At 38.5% G+C, this 19324-nt stretch overlaps 1 protein-coding gene across 4 annotated transcripts in view; it reads right to left on the bottom strand.

Annotated features, from left to right (window-relative positions):
• Positions 1–19324, bottom strand: part of kalrna (kalirin RhoGEF kinase a) — a 127616-nt gene that overhangs the window by 51605 nt on the left and 56687 nt on the right. For 2 of the 4 annotated variants that reach the window (XM_056755745.1, XM_056755742.1), the window contains exons 10-25: positions 18553–18675; positions 12212–12403; positions 9798–9967; positions 9190–9364; positions 7773–7968; positions 6449–6615; positions 5673–5792; positions 3230–3448; positions 2854–3006; positions 1630–1744; positions 1396–1511; positions 1159–1281; positions 850–1032; positions 613–731; positions 452–518; positions 175–284 (exon numbers count right to left, since the gene is read on the bottom strand). In XM_056755745.1, the coding sequence (XP_056611723.1) occupies positions 175–284; positions 452–518; positions 613–731; positions 850–1032; positions 1159–1281; positions 1396–1511; positions 1630–1744; positions 2854–3006; positions 3230–3448; positions 5673–5792; positions 6449–6615; positions 7773–7968; positions 9190–9364; positions 9798–9967; positions 12212–12403; positions 18553–18675 (2348 nt within the window). Of the gene's footprint in view, positions 1–174; positions 285–451; positions 519–612; positions 732–849; positions 1033–1158; positions 1282–1395; positions 1512–1629; positions 1745–2853; positions 3007–3229; positions 3449–5672; positions 5793–6448; positions 6616–7772; positions 7969–9189; positions 9380–9797; positions 9968–12211; positions 12404–18552; positions 18676–19324 lie in introns of all 4 variants that reach the window. The other 2 variants (XM_056755743.1, XM_056755741.1) reach the window with 1 other exon arrangement.

Consider the following 19324-nt stretch of genomic DNA (forward strand, 5'->3'; position numbering starts at 1 on the left):
ACTAGTAATAATGATTTATGGCGAGAAATATAAATCACAAAATACTGAGATACAAGGTTTCAGAAGGACAGCATTGATATTATTTATTTCTGACATCATCTCAAAACGAAAAAAACAAAAGGGTCCGTTTATAATATACTTCAAGCTTGCTTTATTAAGAGCTTACAAACATACTTGTTGTGGAAGTCGTAAATCTCCTGAATGTTTCCGAAGATGATGTGCTCTTTGTTTGCAATTCCTGAAGGAATGTCATCCCCTCCATTGGTCATTTCCCACAAATATGTCTTAAAAATGAAACACGCAAGACAGATGAGCGGACCAAAGTACATAAATGTTTTTCAATTTGAGTTTCAATAAAAATTAAGTTCAGCATTGGTTCACAGTTTAATTGCTGTTGCACTGCCCGATTAATGCAGGCGTTAAAAAATATGAATAAAACGAGAAGCCTGACCTCTAAACATTCATGTATGTCCCTCACATAGGCCTTTTCTGTCTGCAACAGCTCTGCGATGATGTACCTGCAACAACATGAGCAAAAGTACAGCTTTTATAGCACTTATTAAAGCACACCAAAACAAATTTTTTTAGATGAATGCTCTGATGTGCACTCACTCTTTTTTCCGGGCTGATTTTCTCTTCTCCTCGTTCACCTCATGATTCGGGTCACGGAGTTTGACCTTCGGGTCAGTCAGACTGGCTGGAATGATGTCCAATTCCAGATCCTTGTTATCCTAAAACACACACACACACATGTATATCTCAAGGCAAGACCTTACTGGAAAAGCATCCTAACATCACATGAAAACAATGACATCATCATTTCCAGGTCATATGTTGCTGGTGCTGTACCTCAGAGCTGATGCCAAGCACGTTCTCCAGACTGCAGCGGTATTTCCCCATGCGCAGAGAGAAGTCTCTGTAACGCTTGTCCACAGCCGTCACCCACTTCTTCAGCTCGGTGACATGCATGTGCCCTTTCTCCACAAAATTATCTGCCAGCTGGATCAACATCTTTACTTTCTCTTTCGTTTGCTGTGGGACATGACAATGATCATTTATGGTAAAACAGATTGAATTTGATCTCAGAATTGATCTGTGTCTATGTAGACGTCCATTGAGTCTCATTTAATGTGGCAGAAGCGGGTTGTGACGTTGTACCTTGGCAGGGATGCGGAATTCTTCATATTCCTTCAGGAGTTCCTGAGATTTCTCCAGCGAGTCTCCTGGAGATGCCCGAGTTGTGAGAAATACCTCTCCCGTCTCCTCTATCCATTCCAATGCCTAACACACATTTGTACATGTGTTAGTAATTCAAATTTATTTTACACAGTCAAGCAAGCACATTAATTAATCCACACGTGCAAAAGTGTAATGTTATAGTTATACAGTTTTCACCTGTTTGGCGCTGCGCTCAAACACGATATACTGCTGGCACTGATCTAAACGCCGCTTCTTCATGGTCCAGAAATGAAGAACCCGGTTTTCCCTCTGCAGCAGTTCATTTAGGATGGCTGTAAAGACATGATTCAACAGAAAATGTGTAAATGAATAAACACATGATAGACATTTAGCAAAGGCAAACGGTCTGGGTATATGACAGGACGGACACATATAATTGGCTATTCTGACCTTTGACCTGTTGCTCAGGGCCACGAGCAGTGCCAGATGATCCCTTAGAACTGACATTATTCCGGTGGATGTATTTCAGGAAAACCTCAGCATTCCGTCTGGCCAGAGTACAGGCCTGAAAAACATCACAGACTTTAAAGATCCAAAACAGACCCTCAAATACATGCACAGTGAGAGAGAGACAGAGAGAGAGAGAGAAAGAGAGAGAGAGAGAGAGAGAGAGAGAGAGAGAGAGAGAGAGAGAGACCATAAATGTACACTACCAGAAAAAGTTTAGGGTCAATTTTTTTTTAAACGTCCCTCATGGCTTTAAAAAGCGTTTGATTTTAATGAATATGCCTAAAAGTGTATAGTTTTGTACAATAATAAATAAATAATTATAATATATGAATCATAATGCCATTATAATCATTTCTTTAATTGCAATTTTTTTCAAAAACCTTTCTGAAATAAATGTTTGGGCTGCAGTGAAAAAAACCTGACAAGAGGTCAGAATACTGTTGTATCTTCGTTGTTGTTTAAAGGTAAGACTTCAAGAAGCTGAATGATAAAATGGCATGAATAAATTACTGCAAATTCTAGACAAAGTGTGACAACATTTAAGATGCTAAAATATAACCGTTTTAAATGTGTTTTTGTCACAACAAAATTTCCATACTTACATCTGTGATATTTCAAAGTTTTAATGAGTTTACTATCATCTAAAATGTGGAAAAACAACATTAAGAGTAAGTGACCCTTAACTTAAGAATGGTTATGTTTGTAGGAACAGCGAAAATTGTCAAAATAACTGTGGACATTAAGTTAAAAGTAAATTTATGATTATTCTAGTCACAAACATATATTATATAATGATTAACAGACACCCACAGTAGCACATATACATTCCAATATAAAAATACATAAAATATAGTTACATTTTTTGCGTAATGAATGTAAATTAACGAAAGAGAGGTAATGCATTATGTAAAGTTTGTTAATAATCACTTTATGTAAGCTTTCATAATAACTTTCAATATTTTAAACAAAAAAAGGAATTGTCTCATGCTTTCAAACTGGCTTCCACTAGGGGGTGTCCTCTGAGCCTACAATAAAACAAAAAAGCCACAAAACAAATCCTGAATTGTGGTCCTCTCTAGATCCAAGCTGTTATAAGGCTTATAGAGTATCATCAGGACTTATTAAGGATAATAGAATAGTCCAGTCTATGAGTTCAGTTCTGACCTTTAAAAAAGCTTCTTTCTGCTCCAGGTGTTTGCTGATGAGAGGCAGAACATGATCCATCTCTGCCAAAGTTCCCAGTTTATCATGATGACCACCACACCAGTCCTCATCTCTGCGGTACTCCTGTTCCAGACTCTCCAGCACACTACACACCTGCAACACACACACACACATGAAATAAGCAGGTGACAAGGAAAAAAAGGCATCTAATAAAATCTCCAGATATTGCATATTGGTAAGATATCATGCTTTAAATCAACAAATCAAATAAGTATTCATTGACATTAATAGTGAACTTCTTATATTGTGTTTGTTAGCCTCCCTGCACATGTGGGCCAGCCAAACAGGTGTGTGTTTCTCAGGCGTTATTGATCACCTGTTCTGATGTCTTGTAGAAGGCCACAGAGGCGTTAACCAGCTTGAGTCTGTCTTCCATCTTCAGCATGAGCTGCTGCCAGTGTACGGCCACCTTCTCTGCACAGCTGCGGATGGCTTCAGGGTCATAGTGTCCGGCCTGCAACATCATCTCTGCCTTCTGCTGCACCTGTAGAGCGCTCTGATGCGTCTTGTGCAGAGAGTTTGCGTGGAACAAAGACTGCAGGGACAGAGAGAAATAAAAAATAACAGGCTTGTAGAGAGGAACCCAGGATCAAGCAGGCGTTACTTTGGGTCTATCAGGAGTTCAGTCAACTTATATCTGCATCTAGTGCATAGTGTGCAGAATACGCAAATGTGCCATCTGTAAGAAATATCTGGATTACCCAAAAACAAAGTGCGTGGTGTGATAAACTTTAAGCAAGAATGCTTTACATTTTCAACCTGGTTTAAAAAATGTTATTTATTTAAGTGTGGATGCCACTGGCTAAATTAAACAGTATCGCAGTACTTGAGATAGTAATGAGCGGGATTTTTAGTTTGCAATAAATCGCGTATAATGTGCATTACTGTAAATAGTAAATGAGCATTTCGATTCAAAAACATAGATATATTACAAACTAAGATGAGGGCTCAATATATTATTTTAGTGTCGATTTCATGCTTAACACTAAAGTAATAATTGAGATTAATATCACAAAGAAATAACACAATTACATTTCTAAGAGTATATCAAGCCATTTTAACTGGACTTCATCCAGTGGCCGTCCGGCTCCAGACCGCTGACAGATTCAGGCATTCTGCAGCCTGTTTTCTGTCTGCTGGTACTGTCAAGACGGAGGAAAAAATAAATCCAAGTTTAATAGTCAGCGGACGGACATTTACAAGCAGAGTCAAGAAGGTAGACCCCGTCCAAAGCAGGAAATAGAGACTAATGCCAAACCACAGTGAAAAAAAAATCACGCACAGACTACTGTACTGAGAGAGAGAAAGAGAGAAACAGACACATGTTTATTTTATGCCATCCTTTGCTTTACTGTTACCTAGAACAAACATTATTCTACTTGGGGCAAGGTGAATTTAGGTTCACAAAGCACACACACTGTTTGAGACAGTAGAAGAGACATGACTCTCCTTAAGTCATAAATCTTCCAGAACAGAGTTATGATCCCTGTGTGATATTTTATGAATGAATAACTCCTGCTGAATCTGTCTGGATATTCTCAAAGTAATCGCTTCAACACAATGTCAGCATAACCAGTGCACTGAGGCCAAACAATGATATTTTGACTATTGTGACTATATGCTGAGTGAGAAGAGAGTACAAATACAGTGTGTGATACTAAGGACGGAGGTAAGAGGGCATTAATGAAATGTCTTTTGTACCATTTCATTTGGTCACCGAAAGCTAAAAATAATAGTTATGACCCTTAAAGGTGCCATTTTGCTCTTGTAAATCACATCTGGTGTCTATACATGAAGACATATGAAATGAATAATGATGCAATCGCAACAGTAAAGTCATCGTATGTTAATGAGCTCATGGTTGTGACATAAAAGGGAGCCGCGGAGATGACGTGTTTTTGAAGGCCTACCCGGAAGTTAGCACTGCAGCGGTTCCCTCAACCGAAAGCTTGTGCATGTACAGACTTTTGAAAAATCGCAAAAAAAAGCTCTGTGATTAACAAAGGTTTATGATGTTTACACGTTTTTTCTATCAAGATAATCTCTACAACTGAACACAACATTTGTTACTTTTGAAGCCCAATCGCCAAAAGTAAAAAGCAAACACGATGCTATAAACAGACTACACTCGATATCAACATCACCACCACCGAGCCTCCGACAACTCCTTCAAACTTGATTAAAAATGTGTTCCCTGCTAAGAAATTACTCTGTGAATGAATCCGCATCTACTTCTTAAGAGATGTGTGCCCATGTAGCATTATTTGTGAGCTTTATATATGCGCGAAGATGTCTATCATCACCGCCAAAGGAAGTATTTGATTTTATCACCTTGTTAGCAAAAGCCGTCTTTAAGACTCAATAAGGCTTTCAAAAATTCACAAGCGGGTTATAAGTGGTATGCTTTTATGTCATAGAATAAAATGTGAAAATATTTAGAGGTTTTGTTGACCGCAGACCTTATTTCAGGCGATTGATCAAAAACGAATAATAAAACCCATAGACTGTGGAGCGATGGAACTGGAAGTCCAAAAATGCTAAATCTCTTCTGGGGCTCTCCCTATAACCCTCTTGATTTCAGAATGAATCACATAAGTAGTTAAAGTAAATGTTCTGGACTACAGAGGGCCATCTGAAAAGGGACTATGTATCTATTTGAGCGTCAGAACTAATGAATCTCACTTCGCCGGACTGATAAAAGTATAGAATGTGTAAAAACACGTCTGATGGTGAGGGTTAGTCTGTGTTTGTGTGTTTACCTCTATGGCCAGCTGGAACTGTTCGTGTTCTCTCTGTAGTTGTTCGGCCTCGGACAGTGAACTTGCGTTCACCATACTGGCATCCAGCATGGACTCGCCGTTTCGGATCCAACTCAGAACCTGAACGACACACAACAAAACAAATGCGATTTAAGCACACAACACGCCATTGTTTAACCACAAGCACTTCGCTGGGTGTCGGTTAACTCCTTCTATTTGATTTTAGAAATCATTTCCCTGAAAAATCCTCCAATCAGTTCTGTGTCTCATCTTGAGTAGACTGATGAGAACTCAAAGCCGTCGCTCTCTCTCTGCTCATTTCTCTCCATTAGCACTCTTGTCATGGCTGGCACTTTACGCCTGTCCCTGGTGACAACACTTCTGCCCTCACTTACGCTCTGAATGAGATCAGAACTGAAACACACACTGAAGCAGCGACCACTTCATCTCTCTCTATTGATTATCAATCAGAAGATCAGACGCTGACAGGATCGAATGTACCTGCATCATCTATGACTGCAACACAATATTGATCTGCTGTGCAGTATATGTGTTCAACTTTAAAAAAAACTTTGTGCATATTAAGAAATTTATGTTATATTTAGTATGCATTTCTTTTGCCACTCGGATGCCACTCAGTGCTTGGAAGTGCATTTATTGCATTTAATGCCTTTAGATTCATACAATTTTGTACTAAACTCCTGACCTTTGATGCATCATGTTAAGCACCATGATTCGGATGACACTTGCCACTGTGCAGAGTGAAAGTGTGTTACCTGTTTAACCTCGGCCTGTAGGTGGCGTAGCTGCACACACTGCTCCAGACGTTTCTGTGTGTGCTCGGCGCTCACTTCCAGCTCGTGCTGTTTCTCATGAAGAAACTCCAACAGCTCCTGAACTTGAGTGGCCAGATCCACATCTTTCTCACCAGTCAACTCAATACCTGCACACAAACACAGTGTTAGTGAGGACATCTCACCACTTGCACAATCTTTCCTATTGTATGTTTTTTCAACAATAAGAATTCCAGACCGACACACAGTTCTGATGGAATTCATTTACAACTTATCACCACTGGGTGGCAGTATGGCGGCTAAATCCAAACGTCAATTCAATTCTCAGCATCTACATGGAAATCACTCTTTTGTCTGCAGATTATTTTAGCCGTATTACGGGTTTCCTTTGGCACAGTGGTTAGTGCTACAGACGTGAATGGCTAGTATGAGTTCAGCCAGTAACTTGATTTGGAGTCTCCGACGTAATAGGAGCCAACGTATGTTTCATCTTTTGGCTCATGTCAAGTTTATTTTACACATGAAAGTGTGTCAGTACTTTAACCCAACGTAACTGGTACATAAAATGGATTATAAAATTCTGTGATTGTCCCAGCAGAATCCGACACATCCGTCGGACACACAGGCATGTAATATCACAGTAATATCTGGAACAGACGGTGTCCAAACCCCGGACAGAAGAATGTGTCCTCAGCCAAGACCCATATGTGAGAGAGAGGGGGGTGAGAGTTGGGTCAGCAGTTTAGGAGAGGAAAGTCTGTTTCCAATGTTAAAAATATCTGTGACACACAGGGCTGGACGATGAGACGACAGTAAGAGAAATAATGAAACAATTAGAGAGCGGTGACATAAATATAAAGAATCTCGTCTCATTTGTTTGGAACTTATTGAATTAAGATTTACTGTAGTTAGTTTCAGTGCCAGCCATGTGACCGGGGACCGGAGATCACAGCACAGAGGAGTCTGAGTCTCATTGGTCCAGCTCGCCGTGTCTCGGTGGGCCGCCATATATCAATGACGCACTGCCACCTGACACTTCCTTTGTGTCTCTGGGTACTTCTCTCACTCTCTCTCTCTCTCTTCTGTATCACTCGTTCTTTGCGTTCCTATTGTGTAACAACTACCATAGGCAATAATCCTTGTGACATTTTTACTATGAATTATTATGATGTGAGTCATACTATTAGAAAAAAGGCAAGAATGAAGGGCCACCCCTAAACCTAAGGTCACTTGGGAGAAAGGAAATCCTTTGGAGGTTCAGGACAACAGATTTCGGGCTTGTTTAGTTCTGGATGTGATCTCTCACCTGAAGCTTGGACTTCCATGATGTACTGATGCAAGTCTTGACCTTGCTGCATGACCTCATAGGTCATGTTGTTCATGGCCAGTTTTCTCTCGTTGTGCCGCTGGAGTCTCTGTTCGGCCAGACTGGGCTCTTCGGCCGTAAATTCGCTCACCTGACAGACCAGGTCTTCATTCCACGCATCTAATTCTGCGGTCACCTGCGGGACAGGAGGGACGGTTCTCAAGCTTTCATGACACGATTACAAATGAATTCATTCAACGCGTCAAACGATTATGGTGAACAAGAAGATAATAACTGGATGTGAGGCAGCAATCAAACATCAAATAATAGATTGAGATCATGAAGCCTTTTTTATGGTTTATATATGAATGTGCAAGAGTCTGTTTGCTGAATAATAATGGGACATCAACACGGTTTTGAATTGATAAAACAGATTTAATTTGTCATTAAACAAAAGAGTCTTTAATGGCAAATCTGAGAGTGTCTTAGATAAAAAAGACAGGAAGTTGCGATCGTTTTTACTTCCGTATTCTGACAAATATTCGAGTGAAAAAGAAATCAAAGGAGCAAATTAGTGGGCGTGGCTTGCGATTTTTACTGCGAATTGATTGGATGTGTCAAAACAGCTGTTGCATGTTTTGCATTATGAGGGTACATGAATTTGAAAATGATATTGACAAGCTATTTACTATAAACGCTGCAATATTTCCTTAAAAAATATGAATTGTCATTTTTAATTTCCCTGGGACTTTGAAGTCACCATGAAACGGAAGTTGCGATTGACTTCTTTTCCATATTGAGACGTAAATCCCAGTGAGACGGCTTTTGAAATTTGAAAAAATAGGCGGGGCTTTATTTTCCCTTTATGATTGGTTTGGGGTAAGTTTGGCCTGGAGGGGAGGGCTAATAATGCCTGGCTATTGGACAGTGAGAATAGTCCAATCTGTTGCAGACGTCATGTGGTGAAGAGATGTTGTTGAGAGGTGGAGAGGAGCTTCATGTGTTCGATTAAAGATTAAGAGTGCAAATTAATTTTGAAAAAATAACGGTGTACACGGATAAATCATTTAGAATCACACTTAGAATTTCCTTTTAGATTTCATGTTGACTTTAAGACTTTAAGTGGATTTGGTATGCCTTAGTAGTCAATATCTAAAATGTTACCGGGCATCTCAGTTATACGAGACCAGTTGCTATTTACTTGAATGGAAGAAATATTTGTGACCCCAGGGTGTGATTCATCTAAGAGCTCATCTTTGAAGTTTTCAGAATTTTTACGTTTTCAAATAAACATCATTTAGTTTCACTTATAATCTGTTTTACATATTAGGACCAAAAAATGTCCCCAAAAGATCAACATTTGGTCGCTGTATGTAAGGTCTACCAGCACTTAACTACACATACACACACTGGTCACCTCAATGGTATACTGTTCAAAGATGCGCAGCTGCAGAAAGATGTCAAGCTTGATTTTCCTCTCGTGAAAGAGTTCCTCCATGTGTCCCTGAGCCTCATCCAGCTGCTGCAGAACGCCCTCGATGTGAGCGATAGAGCTCGTGTGAGGTAACTTATTACTGTTCATCGCTGAATCTCTGTACAAGACACAACTGATGTGTTAGAGTGTGGGTTAGAATTGGCTGATAATAACTATTGTATAAAATATCGCAATTTTTCCTACATTAAAGAAATGTCTCAGCTTCTATATTCAAGCTCTATAAACAGCATCTGTAACATGCTGCCACAGACAATAATTTCAACTCGTCCCTCAATTTATAAAAACGAACAAACCGTTAAAAAAAGTTTAAAAGAAAACATGAATGAAGCTATATTGATGTTAGAGCTTACAATAATAATTGAGCTAAATGTAAAAATCAATATGTGCAACGATTAATAATTGATGATTATTCAGTATAAAATATCATTTAAAAACGTAATTGAAAATAGTTATAATTACAGTAACTGTTTTTTACACATTAAAGAAATAAGAATGAATTCCCTGCTTGAATGTTGTGTGTGTTTCGACACCTGAGTTGTTGCATGAGATCTTCTCCCTCCTTGATGACATTGAGCGTGGCCTCCAGTGTTGCTGTTTGCTGCTGCTGGAACTGTTTGATTAGATCTTGAACCGAATCAACTGAGTCTGAACAAACATCCTCCAACAGCTCCTTTTGCAGGTCCTCCATCCACGTCCACAACTCACAAACACACAAACACACAATTAAAAAAGAAGCAATGTGGAGATTTTAGCGCCAACTATTGGTGAGGTTGCGAATTGCAACCAATGGCTCACTCCACCCCTCCCTTTTGAAGCACTACGGTGGGTGCACAGAACTCAAATGTAATCGAGTTTTCACTTCTTTGTGGAAGGAGATGACATATTTAAGTAACGTGCACTATATAGATGTTTGTCCGTTTAGGGCTAACGCAGAAACAACATGACAAGTTCCATGTAAGGGGACCCACGGTGAATGTTCTATGTAGATAGAAATAGCTCGTTCTAATGTAATAAAAACATAACGCTTCATTGTCTGAGGTCTTGATACACATCTGAAGACATAGTTACTGTATTATTATTACATTTCTGTCAATAGATCCCCAGAAAGCTGCACACTGGACCTCAAATGCATGTATACACCTCCTCCAACAGCTTCTGTATGCTACAGTAACATATACACATGTACAGTACAAACATCACATGTACTCAAGCAAGTCAAACTCAACAGACCAGACTGTATCAGTCACACAGGCATGTTAAATAAACATATATTCCAAGAATATAATACAAGATTCACACAAATGTTTGACTGTATGAGTTCCTATACTCACAGTCATTCAAGAATATGGATTTTTAAAATGTCTTACAAATAGCAGTTTTATGCCAATTAATTACTTTAGTTCTGACGATGAAAAGATTTATATTTAATATAGAAACATCCAAAACTTTAAAAACGTGGTTCTCAAACTTTTTTTATTCTATTTGAATAAAAAATCCAAATCTTTTCATTATTTAAACTCGAAAGTTAGGCATTAGATTTTGGCGCTCATAAGGGGTTGACACATTTATAAAGCACAGCGATGACATTGCTCTCCCTGTGGTTTCCATGGCAACCGTATCTGTAGCTGTGCAAAAATTATGAATTAAAAATAAATTTCACAGACGACTGCTGAATGAAATACAGCATACAATAACCAAAAATATACAATAACCAAAATCCAAAACAGTCGCTAACAGGTTTTTGGTCCAGAGTCGCCATTGGCTTTGCCTACCGGGACCAAAAGACATAAAAATAAGAGCATCCAGTAAAGAGGTCCATTGGGAATGTGCAACAGGAACTGTTCCAACACGACACAACAGTATGATTTTATATAAAGTTGATGTAAACCAAAATGCATTGTGAAAAGTGAGTTTAAAAAGATTTGACTTTCCTAAAAGTGTCCTCCACAGGAATGAACACATTTTCATCACACGCTGATCTTAAGTGGGTGTATGTACTGTATGTGTGTACACTGAAATGAAGTGTTTTTGGCGAGCTGTTAAGCCAGAGCGGCTCATGCGGTGACCTCTGGGTGCAGTAGAGTCTTTCAGCGGTCTTTTCCAGGCCAGTGTTAAAGGTTTGGCCTGCAGAAGAACTTCCTAAAGCCCACAACCGCTGCTGACTTACGATCAGCTCGCACAATAAAGCACTTTTGAGTCTCGGCAAACATACTCCACCATGTACAAACTCTTTCTATTACAAGGTTGAACGTTCCAAAATGTAACATAACACTTTTATAGCTTATAACGTGGTAATAACACATATATTATTCATGCAATTTATGTTAACTGAAAAACTGCATGAAATATTTGTTGTCTTAAAAATGGACTTGTGCGCAATGCACTTGTGCCAAAATGTTGGAAAGCCATCATGGGAATGTAAAACTTCCTTTCGTGTGTAAACTTAAGACAAGCTCTCTAGTTGCTCTCCTTACATTAAATATATGCTTTTGTGGACAAAGATCGGAATGTCAGAGCCTCTGTGCCGTGAGAAAATCACATTTCCACAAACCTCATACATCAACAAAACTATAGCTCACGGTGGAGATCCATTAGACAAACACAGCACAGAACCGCCCCTGAGAGATGGATTGTGCCACTTAACCCCACAACATATTTGTCTTTCTTAAACACAGGGTACATGAGATGATGGATCAGGAGTGATATCACATTACTGCATAATACATCACTTAAAATCGCCGGTATCGACGGTTGCATCCACATGCATTGAATATTCAATGTATTATGTAATGACAAAAGCATTTAACACTTTACACGAATGCCTGATTGACAGCTGGAGAGGTAAACAGCGCATCAGCGTGTTCTTCAAGCACATCTGGCACTGCTCAGCAAAACCTCCCAGCATTCCACTGTAATCCAGCTGGTATGTTTGCGTCGGTCTTACCTCTTTAGTGTGCGTGTAGAATGAGACCGACATGTCCAGCAGTAGTTTTCTTTGTTCGACTCTTCTAACGAAATCCTGGATTCTGACCTCCAGGTGTCGCGCCGCCTTATAGATCTCCTCTGGGTCGCACTCACCCGTCTGCGCGAGCTGCTCGGCTGCTTCCAGGAGTTTATCTGCATTGGTGTAGGTGTTCTGGTCCGAGAGAGGAGAAAAATGTGAAAAGCGGATATGTCTCTTTAAAGTGGGATTCCCACCATATCTGACTGTCACACATGAGGGAAGGTGCTATCATAAGCTTTGCTAATATCATGGAATAATTACATGTGTGATTTCCTGCTGTGCGTGTGCAGAATGGGAACACATTTACAGCCCCAGAGGGGTTTAATCCTTCATTTAACACACACCCAAGACATTTAAGTTAAATCTGTTTCATTGTCATATGTTAATAGAAGCCACAAGAATAAAGCCCTGCTGACATCATGTTAACAATTATTTTCAGTCTGTTTAAACCTTTGTACGTTTCATTACATTTAACGTTGTCTTTGTCACGCTTTTTTAAATTTTGCATTGATGAAGGCAGCTTTAAAAATATATAATTTAGTAAGAGGAAGAGAGAGATTAAAGAAAAAAGGAAAAGAAAAAAGTACATGGGATTGACATAAGGAAAGCGTTATTTTTATTTTAATGGTATAGTTCGACAGGTAGATACACTCTTAAAACAAAAGATGCTTCAAACAGTTCTTTGATGCCATTGAAGAACCTTTGGTTCCATAAAGAACCTTTAATATCTGAAGAATCTTTCTGTTTCACAACAGGTTCTTTGTGGCAGACTTTTTTTATTATAACAAAGAGATGATTCTTTAAAGAACCTTTGACAGAATGGAACCCAATTTGTGGAACCAAAAAAAACCTTTTAAGCACCTTTATTTTTAATTCCACATCTGATCAGAAGAAATACTCTAGGGAAACCAGCGTGAGATTAGGATGTAGTGATATTTTTTCAAATCATAGGAAGATCTTTCCCTTTCTCACAGTGAATTTCTTGCCTTGAATTTGGACACATAATACAATGTGAGTCAAATGTGATTTGCGGTTATTGAAACGCAGCGTTTATGACATCAGTGTTCAGGGAAGACAGGTTTAATGCAGCCAGAAAGATGTAAGAAGTCTTAGAGTCAATAAACAGCAAACCCTCAGCTGTGAACTACAGACAGATAAATCGTATTATGGAAATTTAAACACGAGAGTGAGAATTGTTAACTACGCGATAAATCTTTTACTACCCTGCTTTTTAACAACGAACCAGTTTTATTTTTTGCATGATCTCGTCTGCTTTGACTTTATTTAAAATACTGACAAATATCTGTACATCTCACACTATACTTTATATTGAAGTAGAAAAAAATTATCTTGAGGTTTGTCTGACATTACCTGTACTCATCATTCATTTAACTTTAGAAGTTTAGAATTTGAGACATTATGTTTTTATTTCATATTATAGTTTTGTGTATGTATTTGACATGATTACAAATGTATAATACCGTGGTCTGTTTGAATTCTGGATTCTGATTGGCTGGAAGGTGTGCATAAAAACTAGTGGTGGGCCGTTAACGGCGCAGTGAGACTCTTATCGCGCGATAAAAAAAATGTCGCCGTTAATCTATTCTCAAAGTTGGGTTGGGAGCTGGGTCTATACTACGCAAGCTATTATGACTTTCACCTTGATATTTTAGCGCGGATGTATACCAGCTTACTGCACTGTACCGGGCGAGAACGAGATTTTTCAACTCGCGTGATTCGCGTCATTCGCGGAAGCAGAAGCCGCCTCATCATCTCATAACCAGGGCTTCATTCGCGCGATTCGCGCAGCAAGTAGGTCTATTGGCTCTTTGCATTAACATATAAATCACTCGCGCTTGACACGCCATTCGCGTTTGGTCTGAACACAACATAACGTTACTGTGAAATTACCACATCAAACGTGACGTGCTAACATGGATGCAGCTATGAAGCCGCCGGGTTTGCTTCAGGGAATATTAATTTTTAAGAAGCTTCCCAATAGAAACATCGACAAGACTAAGGTTGTTTGCACCTTGTGCAATGCGGAATTGTTTAAAAAAAAACACTTTCTCTCAACAGGTAGTGGTCTAGCTTTAGTTGAAACCAGCAACTTTGTATTGAGATCTAATGTATTATGGCTCCTGTATGACATATCGCTTGTTGCTCCCTCACTCTTTGTAAGTCCCTTTGGATAAAAGCGTCTGCTTAATGACTAAATGTAAATGTACTGTAGGAGCTCTTCCAGTCTCAAGTACCACCTAAACGCAAATCATCCCTTAGCTAATGTGGAAGTAAACACAAGTTCATCTTATTGAACATAATTTAATTTTCATCACCAATTATCATAGTAGAACAGCTTTCTCAAGCAGTTTATGATGCATTTTGGAAACAGGAGATGAGCCCCTGGTCTAATGCGCCACCTGGCTTGAGAAACCCGTTCTCAAAGACTTACTTTTAGTCATTATTTGGGTAGCACACATATTCTGAATCCCTTCGGCAGAATTCAAATGAGCCATTTTAATCTAGATTAATCTAGATTAAAAAAATGAATCCCACCACTAATAAAAACTCTTCCAGTCAGTATGATCAATGTTTGAAATGGACCAAAACGTTTTCACCAGTCTGATCAAAAACCAATAACATATTTAACTTGGCAGATGACCATGGACCCATTGCATATAGAATCTGAAATTTGCGTCTGAAATTTTCCCACGTTAAAAAATAAATACAACCTCACGTTGTGTCAATCACATTTACACACTGCCCGCGATATTTTAGTCCGCCGTAAAAAAAAATTGGAATGGGTTCAAATTTCTGTGTTTTCGCATCTGTAGCAAGGATTTTGAAAGGTGTTTTGACAATTCAGAGACAACGTACAAACGAGTGCCAAATACGGAAAAACGCATACGAAAATTCCGGACTATATGTGCAAGACCTTACAGCATGGCTAGCCGAGCATTAAGGGATTTTAATGCGCTTCACAAAGCAAACACGCTCACTTCACGTAGGGTGGTTCTTGCCCTCCATGTTGTGCATTAAAATCCTTTAACTCATGGCTAGCCGTTGATTATCCCTTACTTATTTTACTAGCATTATCTTCATTTAAATCATTTTGTCAACTGTTGTGTTTATTTGTTGCTTTGTATTTGATCCTTAAAGTTGTCTAATATCACTCTGGCAGAATACAGTAGAACTAGCTGTTACTAGAATGATTCATTGCTCTTTATACTGTATCTATGTTCAGAGTTAGCATAGATACAGTATATCTGTAGAGATATAGATACAGCATAGATGCAGCATGTATGAATCCATCATACATGCTGCATTCCTGATTTGATCATGATGGCACATATACGACTCTCCTCACGCATGAGACACGTGAATCCAAAACTACTCTCATTGTCTTCATCCTGTTCTTTTTCTTCCCCTTCATCGGTCTGTTTTTAAATATTATGTCTCTGATAACCATATGTCAGAATAACAAAAGCTGCATATGTCTTGCAAGTAACTAATAATGGCTGAGCCAAAACAAATCCCTCACGCTGGTATGGATGGAGTCAGAATGTCTCAGGCTCTCTCCTGACACTGAGACCTGGATCTCTCATCCAGACTATTATGGATTATTCAACTCAAGGGAATTATATGGATAAGAGGCGTGCTTAGAGTACAGTGATCTTTATCTCCTCTGCGTGTGCCGTCAGATGAATACCTCTCTGTGCTTACTGTCCCTTTGAGTTCTCAGTTTACACGAGTTTAGCAGAACGCGAGCCTTGGCATTGCCAGGCAGTTGCTTCAGGGAATAAAAAATAAAGCATTGGGCAAACTTAAATCAAATGAACATCGATAGTAGAAATCTGTGAAAAACATCAACTAAGCATGCCAAGTCCGTACCTGCCAATGTCACTAACAATCACACCAAACTACGATTGTGTTCTGTATGACCCTTCAATGTCTCATGCTGGGGTTGTATTACTGTATATTGCTGTAACAGTCTTTTGTGGGAAAAATATATAACTGCCTGTAGTGCCACAGGAATGAATCCTAAAAACCTGGACGTGAGTATTCATTTTTCCACTGCTGTTTTTATTTTTTGACACACTGGGACATCCACTCTGGCTGCTGTCCAGTGAAATTCAGCACACAATCTTTATTTTTGCGCTTTGTCTAAACTACCACAGAAACAATATCTTAAATAGACCAGATCTGCCAGAATCATAGAAATACCCTACAATGTATGACATCAAAGCTTTTCCCTGAAATGCATTTTCAGCAGCATTAAACACAAAGCAGTTGTGGTGAACTCAGATGTTGCTTTGTGGTTTTATTACACAATAGAACTCATTACAGGCACTAGAAAGGAAACCATCTGTGATGTGTATTTGATGGAGCTCCAGTAGTCATGACATACAGACAACAGACAGATGTGATGTTGCACGAGCTCAAAACATCTTCATCGTGAAGCTCTTTGTTTAAAAAAACGTTGTCAGGCTATTCCCACCAGATACACAAATCTTGACAACATTGTTTGATGAAATCTTCCTGTAATTATACATGGAGTAGCATTATGTTTGGCTCTGTGAGGCTAGACGGGTTGGTTTGCCTCTATTATTGTCCCTGCCTAAACATTCCTCTGTTGCCCGATATTGGTCACAAAATCAGATCTAAACTGTTTTAACTCAAATAATTCATATGCGTTCTCTGATAATCATAAACATTTACTAAGTTACTTTTAATCTTAAGTCACTGACTGCAGCTTTAACGTGTCAAAGGAGAACTTGCCCTCCCGGCTGAGACTGTTTTTTCAACATTTGTTTGTTATTGGAGTTTTGGGTTCTTGCCACTGTTGCCGTGTTTGCATGATCACTGAGAGACTGCTGACATTATATTAACTTATAGGGTTATACCAATTCCATCAACACTGCTTTTATTAGAATGATCCTCTATGTTTTACACTTAATTTTCATATTATTTTCTTTTCCCTGTAAAGCGGATTTGAAACGATGCAACACGGTAAAAAGCAATATGTAAATACATTAGACTTTAATAAAAACCAATTCCCATTCATTACAAATTTTCTAAATTATATTAAAGTGATTATTGCATGATTAAAAAAATAAACAATATGTGACCCCGGACAACAATATAAATTTTATGGGTCAATTTTTCGAATCATCCAAAAGCTGAACAATTAAGCTTTCTATTGATGTATGTACCCATACAATATATTTTTGGCTTTAACTAAAATTGTTCCTGTGCTACTTAAGATTGGTTTTTTGATCCAGGTTCACATATACTAAATCCTAGATGTCTAGGTGTTTTATTAAAGTTGTGTCCGAAGTGAAAACCTGAGAACTAACAAGTGTTTGTCCGGTCTGGCCATAGCCTGTAACCATGTCAAACAACACTGACAGAGTTAACCATAGTAAAATCACACATGAAGAAGTGTGTTATGTAAACATCAAATAGATTCTGATTGGGTGTGATTTGGCCAGGAAATGTAAATCTACCGGACAGTGTTCTGCTACTGAGCAGACTGATCTTGCAGAAGACAAGATGTATGTACATGCTTTCAGATCCAAAACTGATCAAATGATCTATTATGGCTTTTACATATATTTGTTTATTTATTTATTTATATTCGAATACTGTATACAGAAGGGCAATTCCGTGAAAATGTCAACCATACCAGAAAAAAAAATTAGTTTTTACCAGCGTTTTTTACTTTGGTAACAGATGTGAGATCTCTCTTCAAATTTGAAAAGCATTTGTTTCATTTTTAGTGCATGATTTTTCATAGTCAAGTGCCATTTTCAGGATCGTAACGTCCATAACGCTACATATTCCTCATAAATGGACACATGAAAATGTATTTAAAGTAGCTATTTTATGTTATATAAAGAAGCAACCCTTCCCCATTCATTGGGTATTATTGCTTCAGGATTGTGCATTTTATTTCATAGAAATCCTACAAAGTTTATCATCTTCCAAAACCCGTGTCCTTTTATTTGTCACATGTTTATTTCCCTTTTTTTATATTTTTTATTTCATAGACTGAATTTTTATGTTTAGACTCTATCAACAAGAGTTCAGTAAAATATAAACAGATGGTTCAATATAATCGTAATAAATTCATTCTTTGAGCGTTTTTATGTCACGTCTATAACGCTGGAATTGCCCAGAAGCTGCTCTGGGTCAGAATGATTTAGATGAATCTGACAGAATGAATATAAAAGTCTGGCTCATGTTTGGATGAATCTGACCACATGTTGCTGATGTCTTACCTGGGCCACTTCCTCAAAGTCGTCGTGGCGTTTCTGGAGAGCTCTGGCTCTGTGCAGGGATTTACCGACACCTGTGTGTTTACTGAGAAAAGCCTCGCCGTGATTCTCTATCCAGTCAATCACCTGCGAGATACAAACAAACATTGATTCATTATTGGATAAAACACCTCCACACGGAGTCAAATCCATCAAAGACGCTTATTGAAGCAACGATTTATAGAAAGTCAGTTCTATTAAAAAGCAAACAGAAATAAGCTAATGCCCAGTGTCTGTTGCTGCTCGTATACCCTCATGGGAATATGAAGGGAGAGGAATCCATCACCACTGGTCCTCTGTCTAAAAGTGACTAAAAGATATTTCATCATCTGTCTCTAAGGAATGATGTTTTACAAATAACACCTTCATTTCTCTAGCGGCTTTCGACAGATACAAAAATAACACGGATAACACAGTCACCCTCCAGAACAACATTGATGATGATACCCTCAATGTAAAACTAGAGAAAAAATATAAACATATATGTGTGTATGTATTTTGCATTGCATGTCTGTTTGGCGGAGCAGTGTGAAGCAGCATTGAAGGGTCAGTTAACTGCAGAACACATGTGTACAGATCTGTAATGGCTTTTATTTTGTTTTTTGGAAACAAACTGCAAACATCTGACTTCTGTTTCTTTTAATGAACTTCCTGGTGTCTGTTGTGCTGCTACTATTGCGTGTTCACAAGTGATACAATGATTGTAAAACATGAAAACAAGTGCGTCAATGGGTTT

Source organism: Triplophysa dalaica, chromosome 8, assembly GCF_015846415.1.
Source record: "Triplophysa dalaica isolate WHDGS20190420 chromosome 8, ASM1584641v1, whole genome shotgun sequence".
Taxonomy (NCBI): Eukaryota; Metazoa; Chordata; class Actinopteri; order Cypriniformes; family Nemacheilidae; genus Triplophysa; species Triplophysa dalaica.